At 34.2% G+C, this 27,942-nt stretch overlaps 1 protein-coding gene across 4 annotated transcripts in view; it reads right to left on the bottom strand.

Annotated features, from left to right (window-relative positions):
- MAP3K7 (mitogen-activated protein kinase kinase kinase 7) overlaps positions 1–27,942 on the bottom strand; it is a 76,594-nt gene that overhangs the window by 16,434 nt on the left and 32,218 nt on the right. For 3 of the 4 annotated variants that reach the window (XR_013383019.1, XR_013383021.1, XM_077903058.1), the window contains exons 8-14: positions 27,231–27,361; positions 25,589–25,670; positions 22,211–22,341; positions 21,439–21,568; positions 18,240–18,320; positions 10,263–10,327; positions 568–673 (exon numbers count right to left, since the gene is read on the bottom strand). Coding sequence is in view for 2 of the 4 variants with exons in the window: in XM_077903058.1 (XP_077759184.1) it covers positions 568–673; positions 10,263–10,327; positions 18,240–18,320; positions 21,439–21,568; positions 22,211–22,341; positions 25,589–25,670; positions 27,231–27,361 (726 nt within the window). In the remaining 2 variants the exon portion in view is untranslated. The remainder of the gene's footprint in view (positions 1–567; positions 674–10,262; positions 10,328–18,239; positions 18,321–21,438; positions 21,569–22,210; positions 22,342–25,588; positions 25,671–27,230; positions 27,362–27,942) is intronic. The other variant, XM_077903059.1, reaches the window with a different exon arrangement.

Below are 27,942 nucleotides of genomic sequence, written 5' to 3'. Positions count from 1 at the left end.
AATTAACTCTTAAAAGGCTTTTTAAAAGGTCTAGTTAACAGAAATTTTGTAACTGAAATCAAATCCTCCCTACCATTTAAAAATGATTCAAAAAGTCAATGGTCAGAAAATTTTTTTCTCACTGACATACATGGTATCTTTTATGTTTAAAACAAATGACTAAGACGAAGATGATTATTTTTATCATTCTGCTGATTTTAGTTATTTAAAAGATAATGGACTTTACTACTATCATCCAGTAGGATGGATCAAAAATAGGAAAATCACGGACGGACTTAAGTATCAGGAATATAGTATCTTCCTCTCTGTAGTGACCCCAAACCAAAACATCTTCAATATACATTTTTTAGTATCCAGGGAAAAAAAATGCAGAAGGCAAGACAATTTATCTCAGTACTTAAAAACTCATCTTTAAGTTTATTGCTAAATATTTGATTTTATTAATATGAAAATCTAAACTACTGTAAAATGCCTGGCTTTATGAAGATCAGAATCATGATATAAATAAATAAAAACAAATACGATGAATTCAACTTCTTAAGTATAATGAAGAAATACACTGGTCACCTGTGGAATCATCAGGAGTCCAGGGATGACTTCGAGTTGGCTTTTCTGAGGTTGGTCCTGAGGTAGTGATCATTCTGACGCTAGGACTGGATGACCTACTGCTTACCTATAGGAAGAAGTGACAGAAGGAACAAAATATGATTTATATGTGGAAAAAAAAAAGATAAGAAAAAATTTTTTATTATAAAGCAAAGGATAGACTTCCATTTCTATCATGAGGTCCTGAAATACTCTTGCAAAAAATAAATCCTCTAAGATTTTACACACACACACACACACATACACACGTATATACACAAACATAAAAAATTTATATGCACTCATGTATGATATCTCTTAAAATTGATGAGTCTTCAAAAAAGTAAGAGAAATGCTCTGAGACCAGAAATGAAGCAGAATCAGGAGTCCGGTAAGTATTTAAAGCTGTTAGCCCCGGGAATTTCAATTGAATACCAATGATGTAGAGCTTTTGTATTGACTACCTTCTACACTCACAGGAATAGGCATTATGTCTTGGGCCTTTCCAGGAAGGGAGTAAGACTGGAGAACTACTGTGCTTAAAGCTAAAACCCAAGAAAAGCTTCAGTCTTGGGGAAAGAGTAAACTAAGAAGAAAGATCTATCCTACAAAAGCAGAGAGCAAATAAATTTGTCTGTGTTGGGAGTGGCTCTGGATGGAGGGGAGAAAATGTATCCAATGTGAATTCACAAACTATTTCCATAATTTGTGGATGATACAAATCCCAACCACAACCAAACCCAAGCAGATAAAATAACAGAAAAACTACAATAATGAATTAAACATGGGTCATTTGTAGTCAAGTTCTAGAAAACAAAGACAAATAGAAGATAGCAGAGACCAGCCTCTGAGACAGATTATTTACAAACCATACCAGTGAGATTCTCAATAACAAAAAGGAAGCTAGAAGAGTGTGGAATATCTTCAATAACTACCAACCTAGAATTGTTTAGCCAACAAAAATGTAAAGAATGAGGTCAAAATAACATTCTTAAACAAGCAAAAATGGACTCTATTATCCGTAGGCTCTTATCATAACAATTTTTAAACCATGTACTTCAGGGATAAGAGAATTTTTCCCTGACAGAAAGGCCAAGTTGCTATCAGGAATACTGCTAAACAGAAGGATGAATCTATACACAGAAAATATTAAACATTGGAAATATGACTAATTTACAAAATTACCAAGCAAACAAATAAATAAGACAGTACTAAAACCTGAATAAAACAGTATAAGCAAGAGAAGCACTGATTTAAAAATCCTTATGTTGGGGATCCCTGGGTGGCTCAGCGGTTTGACGCCTGCCTTTGGCCCAGGGCACGATCTTGGAGTCCCGGGATTGAGTCCTGCGTTGGGCTCCTGGCATGGAGCCTGCTTCTCCCTCCTCCTGTGTCTCTGCCTCTCTCTCTCTCTCTATCATAAATAAATAAACCTTAAAAAAAAAATCCTTATATTGAGGATAAGGGTAAAGCTATTAACGTTAGGTTGAGTATGAGTGTTAGAATTCCACAGGTAGTTACTAAAGTAATAATAATATATGGGATTCCCAAATTACAAAGACAAGTAACGGAATGAGAAATATATTTGTTCAATTCAAAGGAAAGCAAAAAGGAGCCAAAAAGGGAAGTAAGAGAAAGCATTAAATAGAAGGAGCAAATTTAGCAGTAACCGTAATATAAATGGATTAAAATCTTCAGTTATTTAAAAAAATCAAACTGTCGGGTGGATTAAATGCTCTTTATAAGAGATATATCCAGGAATCCCTGGGTGGCTCAGCGGTTTGGCGTCTGCCTTCGGTCCAGGCATGATCCTGGAGTCCCAGGATCAAGTCCCACATCGGGCTCCCTGCATGGAGCCTGCTTCTGTCTCTGCCTCTCTCTCTGTGTCTATCGTGAATAAATAAATAAAATCTTTTTTTTTTTTAAAAAGAGATATATGCAATTCACAGAGTAGAGAAAACAGGAAGTTAAAGGATGAAAAAAGATAATCAGGCAAACCTACCCAAGAAAAGTTATGTAGCTAAATTAATGAGAGAGAATACATCTGAGGGTTTAAAAAAATTACTAGACAAAGAAATAAAATGATTAGTGAGTCAATTCATTATATAACAATTCAAAATTTATATGCTCTACCTATTATAAGATATACCATATCCATACATAGCTTCCAAATGGACACAGTAATAAAACTGAAGAAGGGACATATTCACCACAGTGAGATATTTGAACACTCCTCTGCAAACCATTTATAAAAGCAGACCAAAAAACAAAGTACAACATCAGTAAAACCTGAACTCCATAAAAAACAAGCTTGATCTAATCATATAAATGAATCATGTATCGAAAAACTAGAGAATATGCATTCTTTCTGAGCACCACAGAATATTTATAAAAACGGGTCATGTACTAAGCTGTAAGGCAAATTTCAAAATTCCAAATTTTTAGATGAAGTAAACTAGAAGCAGTGACTAGGGATTTAATTTACAAAGACAAGAACAAAATTAGAAAAAGAACAAAATCATCAACCTTCCCTCAAAAGTTACAAAATAAGAATGAGAGAATATAATTTGGTGCTTAGTAAATTAAAGATAAAACAAAAAATCTGGGGATCCCTGGGTGGCTCAGTGGCTTAGCTCCTGCTTTTGGCCCAGGACGTGATCCTGGAGTCCCGGGATCCAGTCCCACATTGGGCTCCCTGCGTGGAGCCTGCTTTTCCCTCTGCCTGTGTCTCTGCCCCTCTCTCTCTCTCTGTCTCTCATGAGTAAATAAATTCTTAAACAACAACAACAACAACAACAACAAAAAAAACCACTCATAAAGTGAATACTCAAGTTTCTATACATTTTAGAAAATACCAAGCCCAGAGGATTTATAGTTGAGTTCTATCAAACATTTTCCATCTTAAAGAAATTATTCTAGAAAAAAGACAGTTCCTCATTTATTGTTAAGTCAGTAAACCTGACTAAGAAACAAAGACAGAATAAAAAACTGCTAGCCAACTTCACTGATGAAAATAGGTACAAAAGTCAAAAGTCCTAAAAATTACATTAGCAAATGGAATTTGGCAGTGTAAAAACAGTAATAATAAAAATCTTTTGAGAAGTTGAGGTTATCCTACAAATGCAAAGGTCACCTGATGCTAGGAATTCTATTAATCCAATTAATCATATTAACAGATTAAAGAAGATAAATCTCATTAAATGCAAAAAAAGCATTTGACAAAATTTAATAGCCATTTATGAAACTACATTTAACAACTTGAATCTCATTTAAGAGAACATAGTTTCTTAGCCAGAGAAGTGGTATTTATAAAAAGTCTAGAAATATGGTAGCACAGAAAATGGCACTGTGGGCTGGTGGATGACACAGGCTGGTGCTCACAGGCAAGGAGCACACAGGAAGACTCATGGGAATCGATCATGTTCCATTTCTTAAGTTGGGTGGTGGATTCATGAGCATCCATTTTATTATCAGGCTTCAGAACTTACATATTACATGTACTCTTATTTATGTATTAGTGTTATATATATTAAAAATTCTCAAAGGACATATAAGCTAAAAATGGATTTTATAAGAATCTTTTTTTAAAAAAAGCACCTTTTTTTTTTTTTTTCTTAAAGCGTTACTGAATACTCTGTAGGAGACTCAAAAAAAGAGTAAGGAGTTATACAAAGTAGAACATAAAAAAGTACATAAATACAAAAGAAACTTCAACAGAAACACTCAAAGATTCCAACAAGTAAAATGACTCTCTACTACTACTATAGAAATTAGCAGATGTGAGTTCTAACCATGGTGCAATGTCTGATTTAGTTTACTTCAAGAAGTCTTAGCTTCTTTATCTAGAGAGGGAGTGGGGTTGGGTAAAGGATGTGGCAACTTTTAGTATTTTACCCACTGCTAAAGTTCTATTATTTTAAGACTTAAAAACTCACAATGAATTGAGGATAATAAAAATTAATTAAAAGGCACTTTTATAACCATTTCAGAAATAAATCACAAAATAATTTTGCAAAGATTGGGCAGCCCCGGTGGTGCAGCGGTTTAGCGCCGCCTGCAGCCTAGGGCGTGACCCTGGAGACCCTGGATCAAGTCCCATGTCAGGCTCTCTGCATGGTGCCTGCTTCTCCCTCTGCCTGTGTCTCTGCCCACCCCCTCCCCCCGTGTCTCTATGAATAAATAAATAAATAATCTTAAAAAATAAATAATAAAATTACAGAAAAGGAAGATTAAAAAAATTTTTTGCAAAGATTGATGGACTATTACTTTCATCTTGGGTACCTATTGAAATTGCTTCAGAAATTCCAAAAAGCTTTTCTACACCATAAACAATTTTTAACTCCACATCAGACTGGTCTTTCAAAAACCTTAGTTTATTCATCCCACATTTACAAAGATGCCCTGAACAATGTTCTTTCTGTTTTTCCCTCCTCCTTGCTAATTCTTCTTCATCCTATAGGGCCCAGCTGAGGTTCCCTACATTAAATGCTCATTCTTGCCACATCCTTGGTTTTCTGCACACAAAAGCAGACCCTGTGTTTGAAGACTGCTTTGTTCTAGCAGTGTGTGGAATACAAAATCTTTATTTACTGGTTGTTAATGATCAATTCTGGAATTCTCACCCTGGCATTTCTGACCCTCCAATGACGGATTTTACTTTCCCTATCCAGATCATCTCCCCTTTGACAATTCCTTATGTCCCTCTTTCTCTTTCTACTTTTAATCTGGACCCCATATTCATTCAAGGAGTATCTGGTCTAATGCAAAGAACAAATGTGACAACTGAACTATATGAAACTGACACCTTTACACATCAAAACAGTTAAATACCAGCAAATTCACATGACTGTCTAAAACTTTGTGGAGACTTAAACTCAAGTGTGAACTTGAATAAGTAACTCAGTCTTTCGGAGCCATCATGAGCTAAATTTACATCCATAAATTAGTTAACTAAGTCTTTATATTTCAAGAAATTAGTTTTTTGATGAATCACAATATGCTGAAATGTTCATATTAAAAAAACTAAAGAAATATTTAAAAACAAGCCATAACTGTATTTCTTTAACACCTGAAAAATATAAGGTATAAATAAGAGGATCAGGTAACATTTGAGAATTTAAAAAAGTTGAGCTAGTTTATGGATTAAATTTATGTTACTATTTGCAAACTACTAAGAAGTCTTACTTTATAGTAGCTACTTAAAAAAAAAATCATTGGTCAAATTCTTATGGTCATGTATGCTCTCAAACTATCAAAACTCATTTGAGTTGCTCCTTTCTTCAAGACATTTACAATTACTTTATTCTATTCTTATACAAATTGTAAAGTTTAAGAGAGACAGAGAAACTTGACTTACCACAAGGATTGGATATGAAAATGGTTACAAGAGTACAGAATGCCACACTGCAATTTAAGGCAGCAAAAGAATACGAAGCCAAATTTAAACCAGAGGGCAAATTACAACCAGTAGACATGAAGCAGAATTGGACTTTGCACAGAACTTTATCTCTGTATTTATAAAAAGGAATTGGGAGTTATTTTACAGACAAAAATAAAGCTTTGCTTTTTATATCTCACCTGAATGGGAAAATATTTTCATAAGTCAAAAATTCATGGCCAGTGCTACTATTTAGACTGACATTTAAGAGCTATTTAAAGCCCTCAGTTGCTAAATTTATACAAGCACAAAACACAGAGATTAAATGTTGATTTGATAATTCTGCTGAAGTAACATCTGAATAATAGCATTAAAAAGAAATGGGTATCAAGTTGGTGATGTGGATTTATAAGAGCACTTCCTCCATTAGGACAGTCACAGATAATTCAATTAAATCTATACATGACAGATAATATTGAAAACATCTGTATTACAATCTGAAGGTATAGGATCAAACTAATTTTAGCTTCACTATAGTTCATTATAAGGAAATTTTGGAACTTTATTATTCTTATTCCTTACCTTCTAAATTCTTGGAAATTTATTATTCTTACTACATAAGCCTCTGATTTAGAGCTTTAATAGAAAATTATTTGCACTGAAGGAGGTACAGACTGAGGACAGATAAAAGAGGTAGTATAAAAAATTATATTCCTTAAATAAGTAACAACTGATATGTGATAAAAGGCCTTTAAGGCAAATACTTTCTATGACCCCTAACACAAATTTCTTTTACAATATAAAAGAACTGAATGCCAATGGGATTTTACTTCTTTCCCAGTGGTATTTTTGTTTTCTGGATAGCAATATACTATACTGAGAGCAAGGAAGTGGTAAGAACCTTGGCAGGTACATTATAGGGAAGCAGGTATACATAATTAAGCATCTACAGTGTGTCTGTAAGAACCCCAAGAGGTGGGTGTTATGGTCCCCACTGGTACGTAAGATTGCTGAAGCTCGGGGAAATTAAAGAACTTATCTAGTGTCACATATCTAATAAAAGTATATTCTAAAGTCCATATAAAAATACAGTATTCTCGTTCTCTAAACAATAATAATTGCATCATTTATGGTCATGATTTTCACTGACTGGTGTCCTCACCAAGAGACTTCCAGAAAACAGATCTATATTGGATAAAACTCCAGAAAGGGCATGCAGACATGCACAAAAAATGTGTAATTTTAGTGAAACATAGAAAGGCTCATCCAGATATATAATAAATAACTCTGTGTAGACATCTGCAGGAATTTATTATCAAGGTGAATTTGCCTTGCTCAATAATATAATACAAGCTAAAACTTGTCATCACTGAAAACTATTTAAATAATGATAATGCAGACTATCAGAAGTCAAAACACTTGAAATTGGAGAGATGTAGGACTACTTTAGCATGCAATACATTCAATTCTACATGCAAGACAGAATGACAGAGTGTAGTTTGTGTGTTTTGGAATCAGGTCTGGATTCATAACCTGGTTATAGCAATTACTGGTAGTACAAGGGAAGAGACTTTGGAAAGTTTCTCTAATTTTCAGTTTATTCATCTGCAAAATGAGGAAAATAAAAGTATGAAATTTTCAGGGTTACAACTTAAATAACATGTATTAAAGGCCTGACTGGCGGGGTGCTTGCTTCTTTCACCATTCCACTCTAGCAATGGCAGTATAAAAAAATATCTAATTTTAATTTACAGATGTAAAGTCTAAAGGACTTTAAGGTCAGTCTTGAATCAAGAGCCAAAGTATAAACTCCAATCAGTTCACTCTCCTCTAATGAGATATAATATTAAACTTTATTAATAAGTCTTCTCTCTTCCTCTGATGATTGTACTAGGTGGGCAAATATTTTTCTTCATGTTCTTTATCAATCCCATGGCTAAAACCAACCAACCAACCAACCAACAAAAAACCACCATGCATCTGTTTTATCACTGTTAAGCCAGACTTTTTAAAGAACCATACTGGGCAGCCCGGGTGGCTCAGTGGTTTAGCGCCGCCTTCAGCCCAGGGCGTGATCCTGGAGACCCGGGATCGAGTCCCATATTGGTCTCCCTGTGTGGAGCCTGCTTCTCCCTCTGCCTGTGTCTTTGCCTCTCTCTCCCTCTCTCTGTGTGTCTCTCATGAATGAATAAATAAAATCTTAAAAAAAAAAGAACTATACTTTTAATTTTGAAAAATCCATAATGTGCATGATTTTTTTTCAAATAATTAATGCTATTTTCATGAGTAATTAAAAATATTTAATGGTCATTTATCCTAACACTTCAGAAGAAAATGTTTTCACAGTGCATTAGAATTACTATTTGCCAGCCTCATCCCAAACTAGCATTTTAAGTTTATAATACTTAATTTTGAAAGAATGGATCAATGTAAAAACTGGCTACATAATGGTTATATATCATCTGTTTTAGAACAGGTTGTACTACCACACCAAATTCCCCCTCACTCCAAATCTTTTGTAGTAGTCCATGACAATTCATGCAATGATTGTCACACAACCACAGTCTGCCTCAGTTCTAGTGTTTTCCTACTGAAGGTATGAAAGGGTAGCAATCAAAATCTCAATTAATATAGAACCTGTGATGAAATAAGGAAGCTTTGGTATGGTGAGGTCAGTCCTCAATTACAGTGATGCTTTTAGTATAGAGTACAGAGAAAAGCACTTGCGTTAGCAGATGCTCCTGAACTGCCTTAGAACAGGCTTTGCATTCTCAGTCAAAGGGAGAATACTTGGCTAGAGTTTCTCATAACTGGAATATCAATGGCAATAGTAAACAAAGTTAAAAAGGCTGAGCTCATCAAGCCTCTAAGGAATCAAAGCAAATACCAGATGCCAAACTATCTGTTACTAAATGCCCTCATTAATACTTGAAGTATTTGAGGGTGAGAAAGTGCGAAATTTCATTCAAAAGTTTTGGGGTTTTACAAAAGTAAATATAATGAAAAAACCCATTAAATAAATGAAATAAAATGCCTGTATTCATCCATAATACTTTCAGATTTAGGGTTACTTAATATCATATAAAAATAATTTAATATATATGTATAATGTGTCTGTGTATATATGCATGTTTGAGTATATGTATAGGTATTGTAAGAAATAGAAATATTTCCAGATATAAAGAATAAAGAATAAAGATATTTACCATAAATATCTCAAGTGCTTTTGTTAGTTAAGTTGATGGCCATAAAGGGCTTTCAAATTTTTAATGACTACAAAGATTCTTTAAAATTTAAAATATTTATAAAAATTAAATAATAATAAAACACTTTTCTAGAATGAAAAGTACTTGTGCATTTTACCATAAATTAAATCACTTTGTTTATAATATATAATCCTATAATTTTACCTGATACAATGTGATATTTTTATTACTTCAGATGTATGCTGTACTAACATTCATTTCAACACAAGTGAAAATAAATAAAAATACTTCATAATTAGTTCTCATTCATTTTAAAAATATCATATTATATATGTCCAGTATATTGATCTGAATAACAGAAAAAATAATGACCGAAATGCTATTTGTATATACTTGTTGGTTAAAACTCTGTGCTAGTCAGTAACGGCTTAAATTAGAACAGTGTTTGGATCATTTAGAAAGAAAGTGATAAAGAGATAAGAGGAGTTTAGAAGAAAGTCCAGAAATACAAGAGGAAGAAAACCTTAGCAACTGCGATGAAAGCCTTTCTGGAATTTATCCATCTGCTTAGGAATGTCTTAAGCATACTTCACAAAAATATAAATCCAGTAGACAAAACAAATTAAAAGATATTAGAGTCATCTAGATCTGTCAGTGTCTTATGTGATGCCACAAGAGTGACATTTTCTTGAGGAAATATTCACTAGTAAATATTAATAATTAGTAAAAATATTTTTTTTCACCTCATAAAAAGGAGACTGCACTAATGATTAACTTTTGAGGACAAGGATAACAAGAAACTGTTAAATTACAAGGCTGATACTTCCTTATTAAATCATATATAGAAACCATGTAATGCACATGGAGCACTATTGAATTAACCTACCATGATAAATTATCCCTCATGTTAAACTAATAATGGCATATATACTTTTTTTCCAAGGTATTTAAATTCAAGTGCCAATGAACGTCTCTACTACGATTTTAGGTCAACTCAGGAAACTAATTCTGCAGAGTGTATACATTATAGTTAACTCTTTATCTCTGCTCATTATTATTCTTCAAAGATAGAAGGTTCAAATGTTAGGTCTTACCTGACCAGGTTCTGTCCCAGTAACAGTCAAGTCTTGGATGGATCTACGTCTTGGCTGTCCGTTGCCTTTTAAAGGATTAAAAAAAAAAAAAAAAAGTAGAATACTGAGATCTATTCAAACAGATAACAAGGTTGTTACTGCTACAGTAGGAAGTTGAAATTTGTTGCTCCGTGGATCTACACAAAATGTTTGTAGAAAAAATAATTAAGTTAGTTTATTGTTAAAAAAAAAAAAAAAAGAAGAGAATGTTGTAAGGAAAAGAAGAGAAACAGCTGCAGAGTTTTAACTCAAAAGTTGCTGGTCTACGGCAAAGTAGGTCCTAATACAATTAACCACTCCTACTCCACATGAATAGCTACTGAACTCTCTTGCACCATCTTCTGTCATGTATTTAAATAGATGAATGCTTGTGGGCTGGGGCTGATGATGGCATCTATTTCAAGGGCCTTACGTTACAGTTTCTACAGCAAGACAGCTAGCCAGGAAGTTGTATGACATGACTGCCTTTAACCAACAACAGTACCTTGTTCTTCAGGGCCTACAAGGATGTTTAGGCTTAAATTTATTATACTGAGGCACACTTACTTAATCCCATTAATCTTTGTAAGAATCTAGTAGTTCATTTTTGGTGAATAACTTTTAATTTTCTACTGAAGATGAATGACCCTCATTCCATTCTCAAATATACAGCGTTTTTTGAGATGGCTATTGTGTTAATCCTGCTTTAGGAACTTCCACGCTAATAATAACTTAACCTAAAAAGCAGTAATGAAAAAATGTTACAAACATAAACATAATAGAATGAATTAAGCAACAGTTTCACTTGGTACTTTTATTTGGGAATAGAGCTTTTTATATGGTATCTTCTAAGATGAGAGATCAGCTGTCTAAAAGGAAACACCAAAATATTGTGAGAAACAGCTGATAAAATACTCAGAATTCTTTTAACTCTGAAAGCTCTATTATATAATTTCTCAACTAGTAGGCAGCACTCAACATGCACTCTAAAAATTTTGGCCCAACTAGCAGACAGAATTTGTTCTTAAAATTTTATATTTCTAGGGCTGCCCAGGTGGCTCAGCGGTTTAGCGCCTGCCTTCAGCTCAGGGCATGATCCTGGAGACCTGGAATCGAGTCCCACGTTGGGCTCCCTACATGGAGCCTGCTTCTCCCTCTGTTGGTGTCTCTGCCTCTCTCTCTGTGTCTCTCATGAATAAATAAATAAAAATCTTTAAAAAAATTTATATTTCTATAATCCTAAGAATCTTATTTTGAAAACAATCAGCAATATAATTTAACATCTTAATCTGATTATTTTGCATGTAAACTAAAGGGACCTTACAACAGAATGAAGTTTAATGAAGTAATATGTGTAGTAAATATAAGAACTCAAGTTTATAGCCACACTCAAATTTATAAGATATCATCACTTTTTTTCATTTTAAACTATGTTTTAGAATTCTCTGCAGAATTTTAGCTCAAATTTACTTGAAATTTCATTTCATTCCAAGTTCCAACTTTTGGATACAAATTAAAATAACATAAATAACAGTACATTTGTTCAATCAGGCACACTAAGATACTTTTGTGAAAAATTTTAACTATTCCTGCTTCCTGAGGACAGAAAGATTGCCACCACCATGACTAATAAGCAATTTTAGACACATTTCATTCAACACAATCATTCTAAAATTAGCTGAGATGAGACAGGCTTGTAAAAGTGTCTGGAATTCTCTTTTCAGATTAGCAACATTTGTGAATCTGGGGAACCACCCAGCACATGTGTCTAAAAATCATTACATCACCACTGCAATAACAACAAAAGCAAACTCAAATCTAAGTGGGGTAGTAGAAGGAAGGGGAATAAAAACTTTTAAGGAAGTAGGGTAAATAAGAAGTGACACAGTTAACAAATGCCATAAAATGAGAAATCTTCAAGCTACAACATGAGTCAAAGCAAGCAATATTAGGCAATGCATTTTAATTAGCATAACCATGGCAGAAAACCATCTGGCAAATAGTTTAGACAAAGCAAAAAAGGACTGCAATCAACAAATACTTATTGCTCCAATATTAAATTTTAAGTCATAATTTAGAAATGTGAATGTAAAAAAAAATAAAACTATTATTGCAAATGAAAATTAGAGTATGTTCTCAGTAAATTTAGCTTGATTCTGAACTTTTTTTTGCAACTAAATACTAATTTAGAAACTCACTCATTTTACATTTTTTCGTAGTTCTTTATCATATGCATACCTATATTACACATGGTAGTATAAATGAAAAAAGTAGAATCAAAGGCCAATATGTCTACAGATGCCTGATGGAGGAATACGAAACCTGCAAAAGCATCCTGAGTATTTCATTTTGTAATAAATTCTGGAACTTTTAGGACTTATGACAGGGAATAAGTGACATTTTTTTTTAGAACAACTTTTCTAAGTAAGAGCACCAATATACTATATCCCTAGCTCATCATAATTCCCCAGCCACCCCCACTCCCGCCCATAATCCCTTTCCCCCCTAAAAGAAAGGGTGGTTGAGATAGCGGGTTACAGGCCAATTTAACTGTTTTTTATAATATCACAAAAACAGAATTCATCTCTTCAAAAAGCTGCTCTTTTAAGTACAACTTATTTCCTAAACTGATTTGAACAGAGTCCACCTTCCCAGTCACTCTTGTGTCTTTTCCAATTGGTTTAAGTAAGCTCATTGTTTTCCTTACCTTAACTACTCTTAATTTTCTATTTTCCAAACTTCCTGAAGGCTCTTTTCATGTAAAATTCAATGCTACATTTTCCTGGAGACATCTCTTCACTAAATGTTGGAAATTTTGAGATTCATAAGTTTTGAATATTAAAATTGTGGGACACTGTTCTCTTCATCTGTAAAATACATAAGATTTAAAAAATTTTGTATAGCACTATATACACTGTAGTATTATATCACCACTTCATGGTAAACTATGCAATTTAGAAATATATGTTCTCATTTAGGCTGCTACAAATTTCATATTCTTTTATTTATTTCAATAAATTCTGTGTCATTCCTTAGAAGGCCCTTCAGGGTGGGTTTTTTTTTTTCCTTCTATCAAAGGAAAGTAATTATTATTGATGTTTTGCTTTCTAACACACTAGCTTTTATTAGGTAAGAGTTCAATTTTTTGATTACAAAAAGTGATCCTGATAGGCTAAAATACATAAAGAGACTACTAAACATTCTCTTTAATATTGGTTAGATGAACTTCCCTATTTAATTAGCCACAAATACAGAATTTTATTGAAGGTGATGTGGCTACAACACATGACAGAAGCAGATATATTTCAGCATAGCTCTCCTTGAGCCTCAGAGTCCCTAATCCAAAGATTTATAGCTGCTAATGACACTATGTGTCCAAGGTAGGAACTTGCCAAATCTAGTAAAGTCTACTTCTTATCTCACTGTCTCTTCACATCAGCACTGCACTATTTGGGGGGGAAAAAATGAACCAATAATTTATGTACTTGAAGTAATGTTTATAAAACATTAGTATGTACTGGTTCTTGAACCAAATATAGTATTAAAAGGTTATATTCTTAAAAAAAAAAATAAAAAAAAATAAAAGGTTATATTCTTGTCCTGATGGGAGAAAGCAAAATAGTGCCCAAGTGTCTCTGAATAGTATTACAGCCTCCAGCTATCCAGCATTCTACAAAGCCCTCAGTGCACTGTCCTCCACCAGTCCAATCCGTCTGCCAACTCCCTAAGATAGCTGAAACTTCTGAAGCAGGAAAAGGTGTAAGTATGAGACATTGAGCTACCATTTATTTTTGTTAAATATGCCTGGGATCTCCCATACTCTACTTATTCTATTTAACTACTCATCATACTCTTGAAAACAACTAATGTAGACCTAAACGTGTCTGACTGAAATTAAATGTAAGTATTCATTAAATTTTTCTCAGTAAGTATATCTAAATGCAGCTGAAATTATAAGGATACCTGAAGTTTCTTTCAGCTTTAAGAACTGTATTACAAACAAGAATATCAGTTAAGTTCAGGTTCTTCAGGGTCCTGGGCAAAAATATTTTACATGACTTTTAAAAATTTTGCATATTCAATCTTCATTATTTCTTATATCCTTAAGTACAGTATATAAGATGGAGTACCATCTTTGGTCAAAGCATACTATGATTCTAAAATGCTATGCCATGTTATTTTAGCCTTGCAAAAGGTATACTGAAGCACCACTATTCAAGGATCTCAAATTGAAGTACATTAAAGCTATTCTTATCTACAGAATAAATGAGAATTTTCAAGTGTTTTAAATCAACTCAAGCATTATAATTTAGTCTGAACAAAGAAATTCAGTACCACTGGGTATAAATATAAATATCCTATAAAACTTTATGGTTTACTTTTTTAAAGATATATTCAAAATTCCGGTAGTCACACAGTATCAGTATTTGGAAAAATTTACTTTTGCAATATTTGGAAATACAGATCATTTTAGGATAGCAATCTGGTATAAACTCTGTATAAGGAATTTCATATTAGAAGAGAAGAAGTATAGAAGATAAATGTTTCAATTAAATCTTTTGTATGTACTTAAATAGTACCTTTTTTTCAGTGGATTTCAAAATACATTATTACTGCAGTTGATTTCCTTACGTGCTGTAACTATTCACTCAAGGACACAGGAGCAGAACTGCTGACTTTTTTCAACCACTCAAACTAAAGCCATGAACAAAATCATGACTTAACTACTCAAGTCTCTTACTCCATGCTTTAAATGGGAAAAGTTTGTTGCTCCTGTTTTGTTAATTTTTTTTTGGACATTTTACCTGTTTATCTCTGGCATCTGCATCTTTGAAAGAAATGCAAAATTTAGGTATTCTAACACCAGTAAATGTTATTATCAAAACGTATTATATAGTTTCACAATTCATAATCCCTATTTCATTTGAGTATATGAAATAAAGATTGGGGGAGGGAATAGAACCTTGGAAGCTTGGAGAGTAACAAAAATGAATGTGGGAAAGTAAAAAAATCAAGTGGAAAAACCCAATAAATAAAAAATCATATTCTTATTAAAATCTTGGGAGGAAAAAAAATTAGTAAATTTAAAGCAATCTAATAACATGCCAGTCATTCACCTTTTCTTCAAATAAAAGTAATACAAGTTAAAATGTACCGGCTAAACGGGAGAAATGATTATGTTTTTAAAATTTCCAAGTTTTAGAAGACATTTAAGAAAGGCTATTTCCTCTTCTCAAAGTTCATTTCAGCTTATCATTTTGTAATGTTCAATAAACGAATAGATTAGAAAATGGTAGGTCAAATAGTTTAAAGCCTGAGCAAGAAACTTCTACACTTATATTTACTTTGCTTATATTTATTCATAACAGATAAGATAAAAAATATAGTTATATTTTAAAAAAGTGCTTACAATTGGGATCCAATATTAATAAATACCAGTTTGGGTATTATCAAGAGGTATTTAATACCACAGAACTTATGGGAAACAGACTTTCAGGAAAAAAACTGCACAAGGTACCAAGAAATTCTGGCAATTAAGTATCCCTCTTTGTAATTTAAAATGGCCATGTAAGACATCTGAAGTACTCCCAAAGCATGGGTTATATTTTTATATTTAATTTAAAAATACAACCTAAGAATACATTAATATCTCGCTCTTATGTCCAATTGTTATAAGTCCAGTGCTTGTATTAATCTTTTATTAAAGAAAGTAAAAACTGATTAGGTTACTGTTTAGATATCTGGGGGAAAAAAAGTCACCAAGAATATTTAATAAAATGTGTTATTGAATACTATTTCTATGTGAACAGCATTGTTGCTCTGGCAATTAAGAGCAGAATTATAGTTTCCTGACTCTATAAGGACATAGTGTCAAAAGAGGGTCTGTTAGCCAAAAAGGTCTCTTTAATGTGGACACTAAAAAGGAGCAAGACAATTTTTCTGTCTTCTCCTCCTCAAACAAAAGAGGAGAAAATGGATGTGATTGGAATCAGATCTAGTTTGGGATCCTGGCTATGTGGCTCTGAGAAAACCACTCAAAATTCATTAGATTAAGTTCCTCACTTATAAAACAGCTGTTAATTTTATCTGGTAACCTAGTTATTAAGACTGCTATAGAGGTCAATTGAGATAATGTACCTTAAACTACTTTATAGGCCACACAAGAGCATTTAAGCAGGGTTTCTCAGCCTTGGCAGGTTGACCAAGTGTCATATTAGGCTGGATAATTCTTGGCTTGTGGAACACTGTTTGATACATTGTAGGGTGTTTAGCAGCATCCCGGGGTCCTTCCCACTATTTGCCACCTGCCACTTGTGACAACCAAAAATGTTACCAGATGTTGCCAAATATCCCCTGGAGGGCATATTCATCCTGGTTGAGAACCATCAAAACTCTTCTTTCTCTTTTCTCTCCCTCATTATTTTGTACAGTACTGGCTACACTGTTCACTACATGAGTTTGTATATATTATTAGTGCTTACTCATAAGACATGGATTAAGACTATATTGCCATATGCCTAAATACTCCTGATTCAAACATTTAAAGTAATCACAGCTTCATAGTATGTATGTCTAAATGTTGCTACTTCTTTAGTCAAAATAATATGCCCCTAAACACAGTACCTTTCAGTATGGAGGTGAAATAATCTCAAGTACTCTGTTAATTATGCATGCAGGCCATGACTCAATTAACGAAATTGCTATGTGAGAAATAGGTTAAACTCTTTTCCCTGAACAGCAATAATGATGATGTTATAAAATAAATCACTTTGAAAAAATAAAAATTAATCTAATATAAAGTGGTTTTATACAAAGTACCTAAGAATTATGTTTTATGCATATTTATAGTTTATACAGATTTTATATGTATCCTAGTTCCTAGCCATGGGAGGTCAATAATAGTTGGTTCATTTAACAGGCACATATTTATTAAATACTGCGCATGAGGCCCAGTGCCAGATAGCTGCTGATACAATCAATAATATATAATGAAGACATGGTCTGTATTCTGTTTTCACTTTACTGGAGGAGAAAATGACCTGTAGGTATTAAACTACGAAACAAAACTATTTTAAAAGCACAATCACGGGCAATGCATAGCCCTGAGGAATTTACCCAAAACATACCCATAAATGTGTGTGGGAAAACTGTGTATTTCTTTACCGGGAAGAGGTAGAGGAAAACCCAAAGCAGACAGAGTAATAAATGATTAATTTTGATGACACACGTTTGTTGTCTGTCAAAAACGGTGATTGAGATTTATCTATGAAATTATCACCATAACAAATAAATGCAATTTACCAATTTAAGACATTGAAGTACCATGTGCTAGTTAGGTATAAAAACATGTAGTTTGCAAGAAGATTCTCTTGATAACATACAAGAATCAGAACTGACCATGATTCTTTGGCAAGATACCATGCAAAACAGCAAATCTCTTTTACTTTGTTTCTATTTTCTAGGTTAAGGCAAAATGTTATTTAGCAATTCTCTTTTCTTAACTTCAAATTTCACTTGCTACCAACAGAAAGAGGCTTAGATAGGAAGTCTAAAAGGAACCCCAAAAGTAGAAACTAAGGAAGGAAAGGAGCCAAGAACAGTAAATATTTTAAACAGTTGTTTCCTTTTTCTGCTGGGTGCAAATAAAGTCTTGGTTTAGCTCACCTCACTTAAAAGCAGGGAGGAAGCTGATAAAATTCTAGGCTGGTATTCTCCCCTTCTGAGAAAAGGTTTATTTTGCCTTCTATGCTACCCTCATTTTTGGAGATTTAAGGTATCCTGTCAAGTCTGCTTCAGTATATATAAATGTATTACCTTTCAGTCTGTCTCCCTAATCACTGCATGCAAGGTATCTATTTTTATGTCCTATAACAATTGGAGCAAGAAGCATTTTATAAGTACCAGGGATCATTATTCCGGTCCCACAGCTATTAGACCAACTCAGGTGGTCTATGATACCTGATATGACGATCTCAGGGACATCCAGAATGTTGCCAAATGAAGCAGTTTTACGGTGGCCCCGTTTAGGCTTGGAATAGGCTGCAAAAACATATATATACAGTATACATGCAAACAACCACAAACAGTAACACAGAAAACGATTAACTACAAAAACAGAATAATTTTCAAATAGTTATGTTAATACTTCATGCAGAATGGCATGCAGAACTATCTAACTTTTCATTCATGCTAAGAAAAGGCATGATTTAGGAGAAAACAAACTATCAATAAAGATTTTCACATACTGGTTTTAATTAGCAGGGGGAAAAAAAAAAGGACAGAGACAAAGCTGCACAGTAGTGAGGAAGCTAAATTTCAAACATGGGAAACAATCTACCTAAGTGGAATCACTGATAAGCGATGGAGGGCTAGGATGAAAGTGGGAAGGGAGACAGGAGTTAAAAAGAAATAAGCCACCATATTTGTTTTAATTACACAAACAAAGGAATATATGTTCAAATTAGATGTTTCTTGAAGTTGCTATAAAGTGAAATTTGTGATTAAATGGTAATTATTGAATCAAAGTACAAAACATATATGCTTTTGTAAATAAATATTTACATACACTTCTATTCAGCTGAATATTTGCTGTAGTTTCCAAAGGTCAAAGTACATTCCCATTAAATGTGAACAGTGTTAAAAGCTGGAGAATATGAATCTTTCAAAGTAAGACAATTCATTAAAAAAATCTGAACTGTATAAAATTCAGTGGATGTTCAACATCTGTTCCACATTTAGAGGGTAGGATAATTTAAATATATGTGGTTGTTTTTAACCTACTGAAGTATCACTTCTGTACAGAATAATTATAAACCAGTACCTGACCAGAAAAGATATAAATTATAACACCACTTTAGAGCAGTAATTATTATTTAGCAGATCTAACTTGAATGACATCCCTAAAGTGAAAGGTTTCCCAAGTGTGAAGATGTGTCACTGTATACACTATTCATCTAATGCTATACTGAGATGCCCTCACTCCACAGAAGAACACTTGTGACTCAGAGAGTAGGAGAGCTTGTTAGTGGCTGGTAAGCTCCATTCAATTTGATCATTTATGAAGATCCATCTGTGTGGCAAAGATTGCTAGTCCCCTGCCAATCTCTATTCTTCCCCTCTTTCTTAGCAACAGCACACTGACTTTACCCAGGACAGCAATGTTCCTACATAAAAGATCACAGATCCGTTTTTTCCTTGTAGCCCCATGTAGCCATCTATTACTATGGCCAAAGGCATCTCTATGGAAGTAGATAGGGGAAACTTCTGGTAAAGATCCTTGAAAGAACTTGGGCATGTATCCTATGGCCTTCTAATTTTCCCCTCTTGCTGCCTGGATTGTGGGTGTGATGACTGAAATTATGATAGCTATTCTAGAGCACAAAATAACCTTGAAGATGGAAGCCACACAATAGAATTGTGGCCCAGAGACAGAGGAGCTCAGCTGTCTAAGATCATAGAGCAAATTTCAAATTTCTCTATGTATGAAAAACAAAGCTTATGTGTTAAAGACACTGCTATTTTGAATATTCTGTTGTAGCTAGCTGATTCTAATGCTAATATAATCAGTGTTCATTATTAGATGAAGACAAGTACAATATGATGGTCTTCTGGGAAACTTCTTTCTGAAAAGAGCTCCACAAAAAATGACAACATTCTATTTAGAAGAAAAAAAAAAAAACAAATGAGAAAAAAAGACCTAAAAAAACTCCAAAGAAACCTGGTTAGCTAAGTTAAGAAATATACATACTAATATGCATGAAAATACACATGTATACATACATACGGTTAAAAGACTAGAAGTAAAGACACAAAATTGTTAAGAGTTTATCTCTTAGGGGGACAGTTAAGGAAAACTGGTTTTTGGTTGTTTTTATTTCCACATTTTCCACAAAAGAAATGTATTTACTTTTATAATTAGCTTTCCTCTACCCCTGGAAGAACTGGAACGAAAACAAATTAAACCAGCATTACCTAGCTAAAAACTGGTAATTCACTCAGGTAATAAAATATATACAACTGACCATTGAACAACATGGGTTTCAATTGCGAGGGTCCAATTATACATGGTTAAAAAAAATACAATATAGTGTTATTAATGTATTTTCCTTACATTTTTAAAAAGATTTTATTTGACAGAGAGAGGGAGGGAAAGGGAAGGATTACAAGAAGTGGAAACAACAGAGAGAGAGGGAGAAGCAGACTTCATGCTGAGCAGGCTCGATCCCAGAACCCTGGGATCATGACCTGAGTCAAAGGCAGACGCCCAACTCACTGAGCCACCCAGGTGCCCCTATTCTCCTTATAATATTCTTAAGTTCTGGGGGAGTCATAAGTTACATATGGATTTTCTTTTTTAAAAAGATTTATTTATTTTTTAGATTTTATTTATTCATTTAGAAAGCAAGAGAGTGAGTGGAGAAGGGACAGATGGAGAGGGAGAGAATCTTAAGAAGACTTCGTGTCAGATGCTCAACTGACTGAGCCACCCAGGCACATGTGGATTTTCAACTGCAAGGCAGGTTGATATCCCTAACCCCTGTGATGTTCAAGGGTCAACTGTAATTGTTTTTGTGAAAACCAGTCCTTCAGTAATTAATCATTAATCATTTAAGTGAAAAAATGGAATTCAAATACTAGCTTTTCCAGGATTGAATAAAATTACCATGATCTTTTAGATAACAATTAAAAGAATTATCTATACCAACTTGGCTATTCTTGCTACTGGAAGGAAGAGGAACACACAGTATGGCCAAATCATATTTGGATCTAGAGTACATTTTTCTGCTAATTTCAAAACAAAATATTTGCTATTATTTGAAGTCAGCACAATTTCTAATATAATCACTAAAAATCTGCTGAAACATTCTAATTTTGGCAAGATTTCAATTTCCTACTTAAATTTTGACCTCATGTTTGAGGTGAAAGATTTATATTTAATAAAAATATATTTTATGATCCAAATAATTTTGTAAGTCATACTTGCCTTATTTGGAATTGGAGAAAAACATACAAATTATGGCTAGAAACTTAGAAAGTATAGTGTAAGCCTACTTCCTGCTTGAAAAAAATTTATGACACAAAAAACCTGACATTCCCACTACTGAAACAATTAAAACTTTTATTTCCACTTCTCTTTAGGTTTTTGTTTCCTTTTTACCTGTGGTTGCAGCAATTCTGGCTTCTATTTCAGACATGTCAGCACTCATCCTCTTGCCCTCGGAGGTTGGGGGCAAGCTCTCCACGCTGCTTCCACGGGAAGCTCCCAAGCTTAAACGTCCCGATTCACTCTGTTAAAATTACAAGAATTACTGAAGCTCTTTAAATTTAAAACTCCTGGGCAGCCTAGGAGGAGGAAGATATCACCTAAGATTCTTATGGAATCTGTTCTGTTCTGAAAGAAAGTTTTAAGGGAGAAGAAATTGCAGGGGTTAAGGGAGAGCAAGCTACAGATGGCTGCTTTTAAGAAAGGGCAGTCACTGGAGTTGGGAGTTAGAGGCTACAATTATTAGTTAACCTAAATGCCTCAGGTAAGATAAATAAAATTACTACCTAAAATACTTTTTAACCAACAACACAAAAAGATAATAAATCTGAACAATATGAAATGATAGATTTAGGACAAATTCCTTTAACTGGGTAGCAGAACCGGTTTTTTTTTTAGCACTTTACATTTTTAATCAACCATTAAAGCTAGGGAACATCACAGGGAGGGAGTTGCACTATTGGCAAAGGCAGCAATCATCAGAAGGGAAAACAATTTGATTGTGATAAATGGTAGGAGAATCTCATTTTATGTCTCTATGGTTATCTGCTTCAGGAACAAGATTCAGCATTTGTATAATGGAAGATGACAAATAGTTTCAGTCAGTATAAAGTTATGACTACTAGTAAAGTCATCATATGATTTTACTTTTAGTAACAAAACAAACCTGTTGCTTTGCCTGGTTTTTCAACAATTTTGATTCTAAGCGTTTAATAGTATCATTTGTGGCAGGAACTTGCTCCATATTAGTGTCACTTTTATTACTGGTATTTGTAGAAGCGATGTCCATGAATGAGCCTAGGAAAGCAGAAATATTTATGATTACAAATTGGGAATTATACAGATGCTTTGTTCAATAATATGTAATTTAAATTCTTTTCTAAACTAACAAGATATGAATCGAAACTAAGACTTTTCAAGCCAATGAAGATATCCACACCCTTTATTTATGTATGTATTTATTTATTTAAAGATTTTACTTATTTATTCATGAGAGACACACACAGAGAGAGAGGCAGAGAGAAGCAGGCTCCATGCAGGGAGCTCGACGTGGGACTCGATCCTGGGTCTCTAGGATCATGCCCCAGGCTGAAGGTGGTGCTAAACCACTGAGCCACCCGGGCTGCCCTCCAAACCCATTTTAAATGAAACTTAAGGATAGCAGAAACAGGGAACCAAAATGCTTAGTCTTCTAAAGTCAAGGGTGACTGTAAGGTTCTTAGTCTGAGCTAGTAAATCAAAGTGGCTATTAATCAAGATGGGGAAGACCATGGGAAAACTAAATTTGAAGGGTATATCAGGAGCTTAGTTTGGAATATGTTAAGTTTGAGTTCCTGGGCAGCCCGGGTGGCTCAGCGGTTTAGCGCCGCCTTCAGCCCAGGGCATGATCCTGGGGACCCGGGATCGAGTTCCACGTCAGGCTCCCTGCATGGAGCCTGCTTCTCCCTCTGCCTCTGTCTGTGCCTTTTTCTCTCTGTGTGTTTCTCATGAATAAATAAAAAATCTTAAAAAAAAAAAAAAGTTTGAGTTCCTATTAGATATCAAGTAGCTGGATATAGGAGTATGAAGTTCAGGCCAGGGATGAAGCAAAACATCAGCAAATAGATGGTATATAAAACTATGATACTGGATGAGATTACTGAGGAAATGAGGGTAGAGAGATAAACAAAAGAGCCTTAATGACTGAGCGCTAGGCATGGTGACATGTATAGGTTGGGAAGATAAAAAGTTACCAGCATAGGAAACCATCAGAGAAAGTGGCCAGAGATAGAAGATGGAAACCCAGGCTCATATGGTAACCTGTGGACTAACTAAAGAAAATGCTCTATATAAGGAGAAGGTAATGAACTGTGTTAAATGTTACTGAAAGCCAAAAAAGATGAGAACTAGGAGCACTTGGGTGGCACAGTTGGTTAAGCATCTGATTCTTGGTTTTGGCTCAGGTCATGATCTCAGGTCTCAGGTCATAAGAACCCAGGTCAGGGCAGCCTGGGTGGCTCAGCAGTTTAGCACCACCTTCGGGTTAGGGTGTGATCCTGGAGACCTGGGATCGAGTCCCACTTCCCACGTCGGGTTCCCAGCATGGAGCCTGCTTCTCCCTCTGCCTGTGTCTCTGCCTCTGTGTATGTGTGTCTCTCATGAATAAATAAATAAAATCTTAAAAAAAAAACAAAAACCAAAACGACCCAGGTCAGGTCCCTGCTCAGGAGGAAGTCTGCTTAAGATTCTCTTTCTCCCTCTCCCCCTGCCCTTGCTGTACATGGTCTCTCTCCTTCTTGCTTATTTAAATAAATAAATCTTTTTTTTTTTTTTTTTTTTTAAAGAAACAATGAGAAGTGAAAATCATTTCAATTTAGTCATGTGGAGACAACTAGTAACATTGACAGGGGTAATTCTGGAGTAGTAGTATATAAAAGCCTAAATGGACTGGGCACTAGAGAGAATGGGAAGAGAGAAGCTAAGAGGATGCAAATACAGACTATATATGCCCTGGGAATGAATGATTCCAGTAGAAAGGCTAAAACTGATGATGCAAAAGACCGAGGGAAGAACTGCTGGGAAGAGCAGATGGGATACACTGCCTAAGTAGACAAGCTTGCCTCTGGTGAGGAGCTCAGCCATGGTAACAGAAAAGAATGTAGAGCAGATGGGCACAGATACCGGCCGGTGGGCAGATGTAGTGGGGGAGCTTCTGGAAGCTACCTTTTGATCAATCCAATTTTTCAAAGAAATAGAAAATAAGATCAGCTGAAAGTGAGGAGTGAAGAGGAGATTATTTGACATTTGAGGAGACAGGTTAAAGTATAAAGTTAAGTCACCTAAGTGAGAGGAGACAGACTAAATTATAGGACAGCCATGTAGCATCACTAAATCACTAAGGTGTTTGAAGACAGTAAATACGTGTTGTCTCCAGCCATGTGCACCCATACTGGCAGAGGCAAGCAAAAGCAATCGTCAGATTTTTTTTTTTTTTAAGATTTTATTTATTTATTCATGAGAGACAGAGAGAGAGAGGCAGAGACACAGGCAGAGGGAGAAGCAGGCTCCATGCAGGGAACCTGACGTGGGATTCCATCCCAGGTCTCCAGGATCACACCCTGGGCTGAAGGCAAATGCTCAACTGCTGAGCCACCCAGGCTGCCCTGCAAGTGTCAGATTTAACCACTTGTGGTTAATAGCCAAACAAGCCTGAGACAAGAAATTAAAATAACTGGAATTAAGTGAAAGGAAGGCTCTGAGAGAACTGGAGCTCAGTGAAAAGATGGAAAGATCAAAGGACTGAAGGTCACAATACTTAAACAGGGAGAGAGTCTGGAGGTGGTGGCAGAAACAAATCATGGAATTTCAGAGAAGTTCACTTTAGAATTCAGAGCAACTTACAGATTTTCAGTAAAGATGGAATTTGGTAATAACTATTAAGCCAGCTTAAAGTAAACGTAATTATTTTCGAGGTTGGGGAAACAGATCAGTAAAAATAAAATCTTAATAAAAATACTTAAAAGGCCATATATTTTGAAAAGCACAATTTTTCTAAGAGAGTTATCTCTACTGTCTTTTTTGATGTTCACATACTACGGATCCCACTATTACCTTGTATTTAGAAAACTAAGGAACTTTGAACTAAAAACAAGAGTTCTTAAATAAGAGTTTCTACAGGCTTTTCTACAAAGTAGGGTGAAATACGAAGAAGAAATACACTGATTTTTACATTTACAATGATTTCTAATATTATTTGATCAAGCCGTTATCTGTGTAAAAATGATTTTCTTTCAAATAAAGAATGACATTCCCAGCAATACAATATTCCATATTTTTATATTTAACTATGCAAGAATTCTAATACTTGGAAGCAGATCTTTAGTAACTCTTTAATCTGGATACCTTCATGAAGAATGATGCACCTGGAAACCCAAATTGCAGTCAATCATATGAAACGAAGAAATTAAAATGCAAATGGAGACATCATTCATTACCTCTTGATTATAATTTCATGGGAACAGAGACAAAAAAATTAGGTTATTACTCTTCCAATCTATCCATTTACCTGTACTGGTGGCAGAGTTGCTCTGTCCTTCATCTGAATACTGACAAGGATACTGTAATGGTTCATCTGCTCCTGGAAAGTACTATATATGAAAAAGTAAATCACAATTTAAAATTTCTTTAACGTAAAATAAATCCTGTGAAAATTAATTTGAAGAATACACATTATTTCCTTGTCCTGAGATGTGAAAGTAGCAAAGATACTGCTTCATTTTCTCTAAGGCATATACTGAATTTGTGGATACATATACTCAGTATATGCCTTAGGTTTTTGGTTTTACAAAGATGATGATAATGTGCTACTCTTTTGTATTTCACCTGTGATCAATGCCATGTATGTACTTAAGTATCTATTTTACACAGAGCCTAGACAGTTCTAAAGAACACAGCTATATTTTTCTAGAGGAACATAGGTAATATAATAGTATCATTCCTTATAATTATATAAAATGTATTTTTTTATAATTATATAAAATGTATTTATGTTCTGCTGATACAAACTTCCAAACTGTTGAAATTTCTGTCAGTCTGACAGTTGAGCTTGGTATGCCATAGAATAATTGTCAGAACTAATATTTTGAATATCAAAAATAGATTATGGCTGTTCCGCTATAAACTGGAGATATAATATTGGAAATTTTTGCTGGGCAAACATTAGAAATTAGGGGAGAAAAGGAAAGGTTTTCTTTTCAAATCAGACAAAGCACATGTAAGTACAACAACAATCTGAACAATTTTTATATCCCAATGTTTTAAGGTATCTCACTATGGAGACGAAGTAGATTTCTTATGAATGTATCTTTAGGGCCTAGGATCCTATGTATAGCTGGAATTCACATATGATGGTAAGTTTTAATCAGATTACTTCAAGCTTGGTTTGCCTAAATCATTTTCAATAGAATAAACAAATCTCTAGCCATTTAGAAAATCTATATGTAAGGAGATTGAAGGGTTCTTCTATTGAGCAAACTGTTCTGAAATTCAGGCACTTTCATAAGTATGTGAACTTTTCAAGTCAAAGTACCACTCGATAGATTTTATTAGTGCACCCAAAACTAAAGGCCTAAAATTATTCAAATAATTCTCAAACTGTTTATAGACTAAGAAATTTTGATAATCATTTGAAAGGGTTCCTCTAAATTAAAAAATCCTATCTATAAATCCTAGAAGTTTAACATTTTAATGGCAAATGAAAAGCTAAAACTGTGCAATGAAACACCAGAAGGTAAAAATCATTTAAACAAATGTGCCTGGGTATACAACTGTTCTATTGCCCTGCATAAATGACTCCTTGATGAAGATCTGTACTCAAGAAAATTTAAAATTTAGTTTGGCAAGTATTAGAGTCAGAAAATACCTAAGTCCTATCAAGACAAACGCATTTGTCCACTAAGTTAAGCAAGAGGAAAAAGCAAGTTCAGAAACCAAGTCTAGTTATCTTTCCATTATAAAGAACTCGATTTTTTCCCCAAAATGATGTTTCCTCCTCTGAATATGAGTAATAAATGCCCATTCGAAACTGGACAAAACAGAAAAGTATAAAGCAGAAAATAGCAATAATGTCTCTTCACATTAAACCCCATCCAAACTCAGTATCTATCAAATTCCCCTAAATCCAAAGCCCCTCAAAAGAAGGATTATACCCGCATCAAGTGAGTCATTATTTTCACAATTTCCTCCATTGAAGGGCGCTGAGAAGGATCTTTAGACCAACAACGAGTCATCAGGCTCTCAATGGGCTTAGGTAAATTTTTGATCAGTGGTGGTCGAGTACCTAGAATTGAAAATTAGAGGAGGGGGAAGAATGTATTTATCCAAAAGAATGGTATAAAATTTTTATATGTATTTCCAACACAGTACTTATTTTATAGATCTTGTAATTTAAGATTTTGGAATAGTGAAGTACTTTTTTTTCTGTTAACATTGTATTTTCATAAAGGGGAAGCTACACCTTTTGCAAAGTTAAAATAAAATTTTTATGTGCATTATAGTAAGAGTAAGATAGAAATATTCTTTTTTTTTTTTTAAAGATTTCATTTATTTATTCATGAGAGACAGAGAGAGAGAGAGAGGCAGAGACACAGGCAGAGGGAGAAGCAGGCTCCATGCAGGGAGCCTGACATGGGACTTGATCCTGGGTCTCCAGGATCAGGCCCTGGATGGAAGGTGGCGCTAAACCGCTGAGCCACCAGGGCTGCCCCCTATCTCATTTATTCTAAACTTTTTCCTGTAACAAATAATAATGGCTTAGTGGGCACTTCATTAAAAAAAAATTAAATGGTGGTTTTAAGTAATCTTACCTGAACTATATTTTCAGATTCACTGTAAAACTTTCAAATGTGTTTGAAAAATCCT

The sequence above is a fragment of the Canis aureus genome, chromosome 7, assembly GCF_053574225.1.
Source record: "Canis aureus isolate CA01 chromosome 7, VMU_Caureus_v.1.0, whole genome shotgun sequence".
Lineage (NCBI taxonomy): Eukaryota > Metazoa > Chordata > Mammalia > Carnivora > Canidae > Canis > Canis aureus.
The sequence above is the reverse complement of the archived record's forward strand: the minus strand, read 5'-3'. Positions and strand labels throughout refer to the sequence as shown.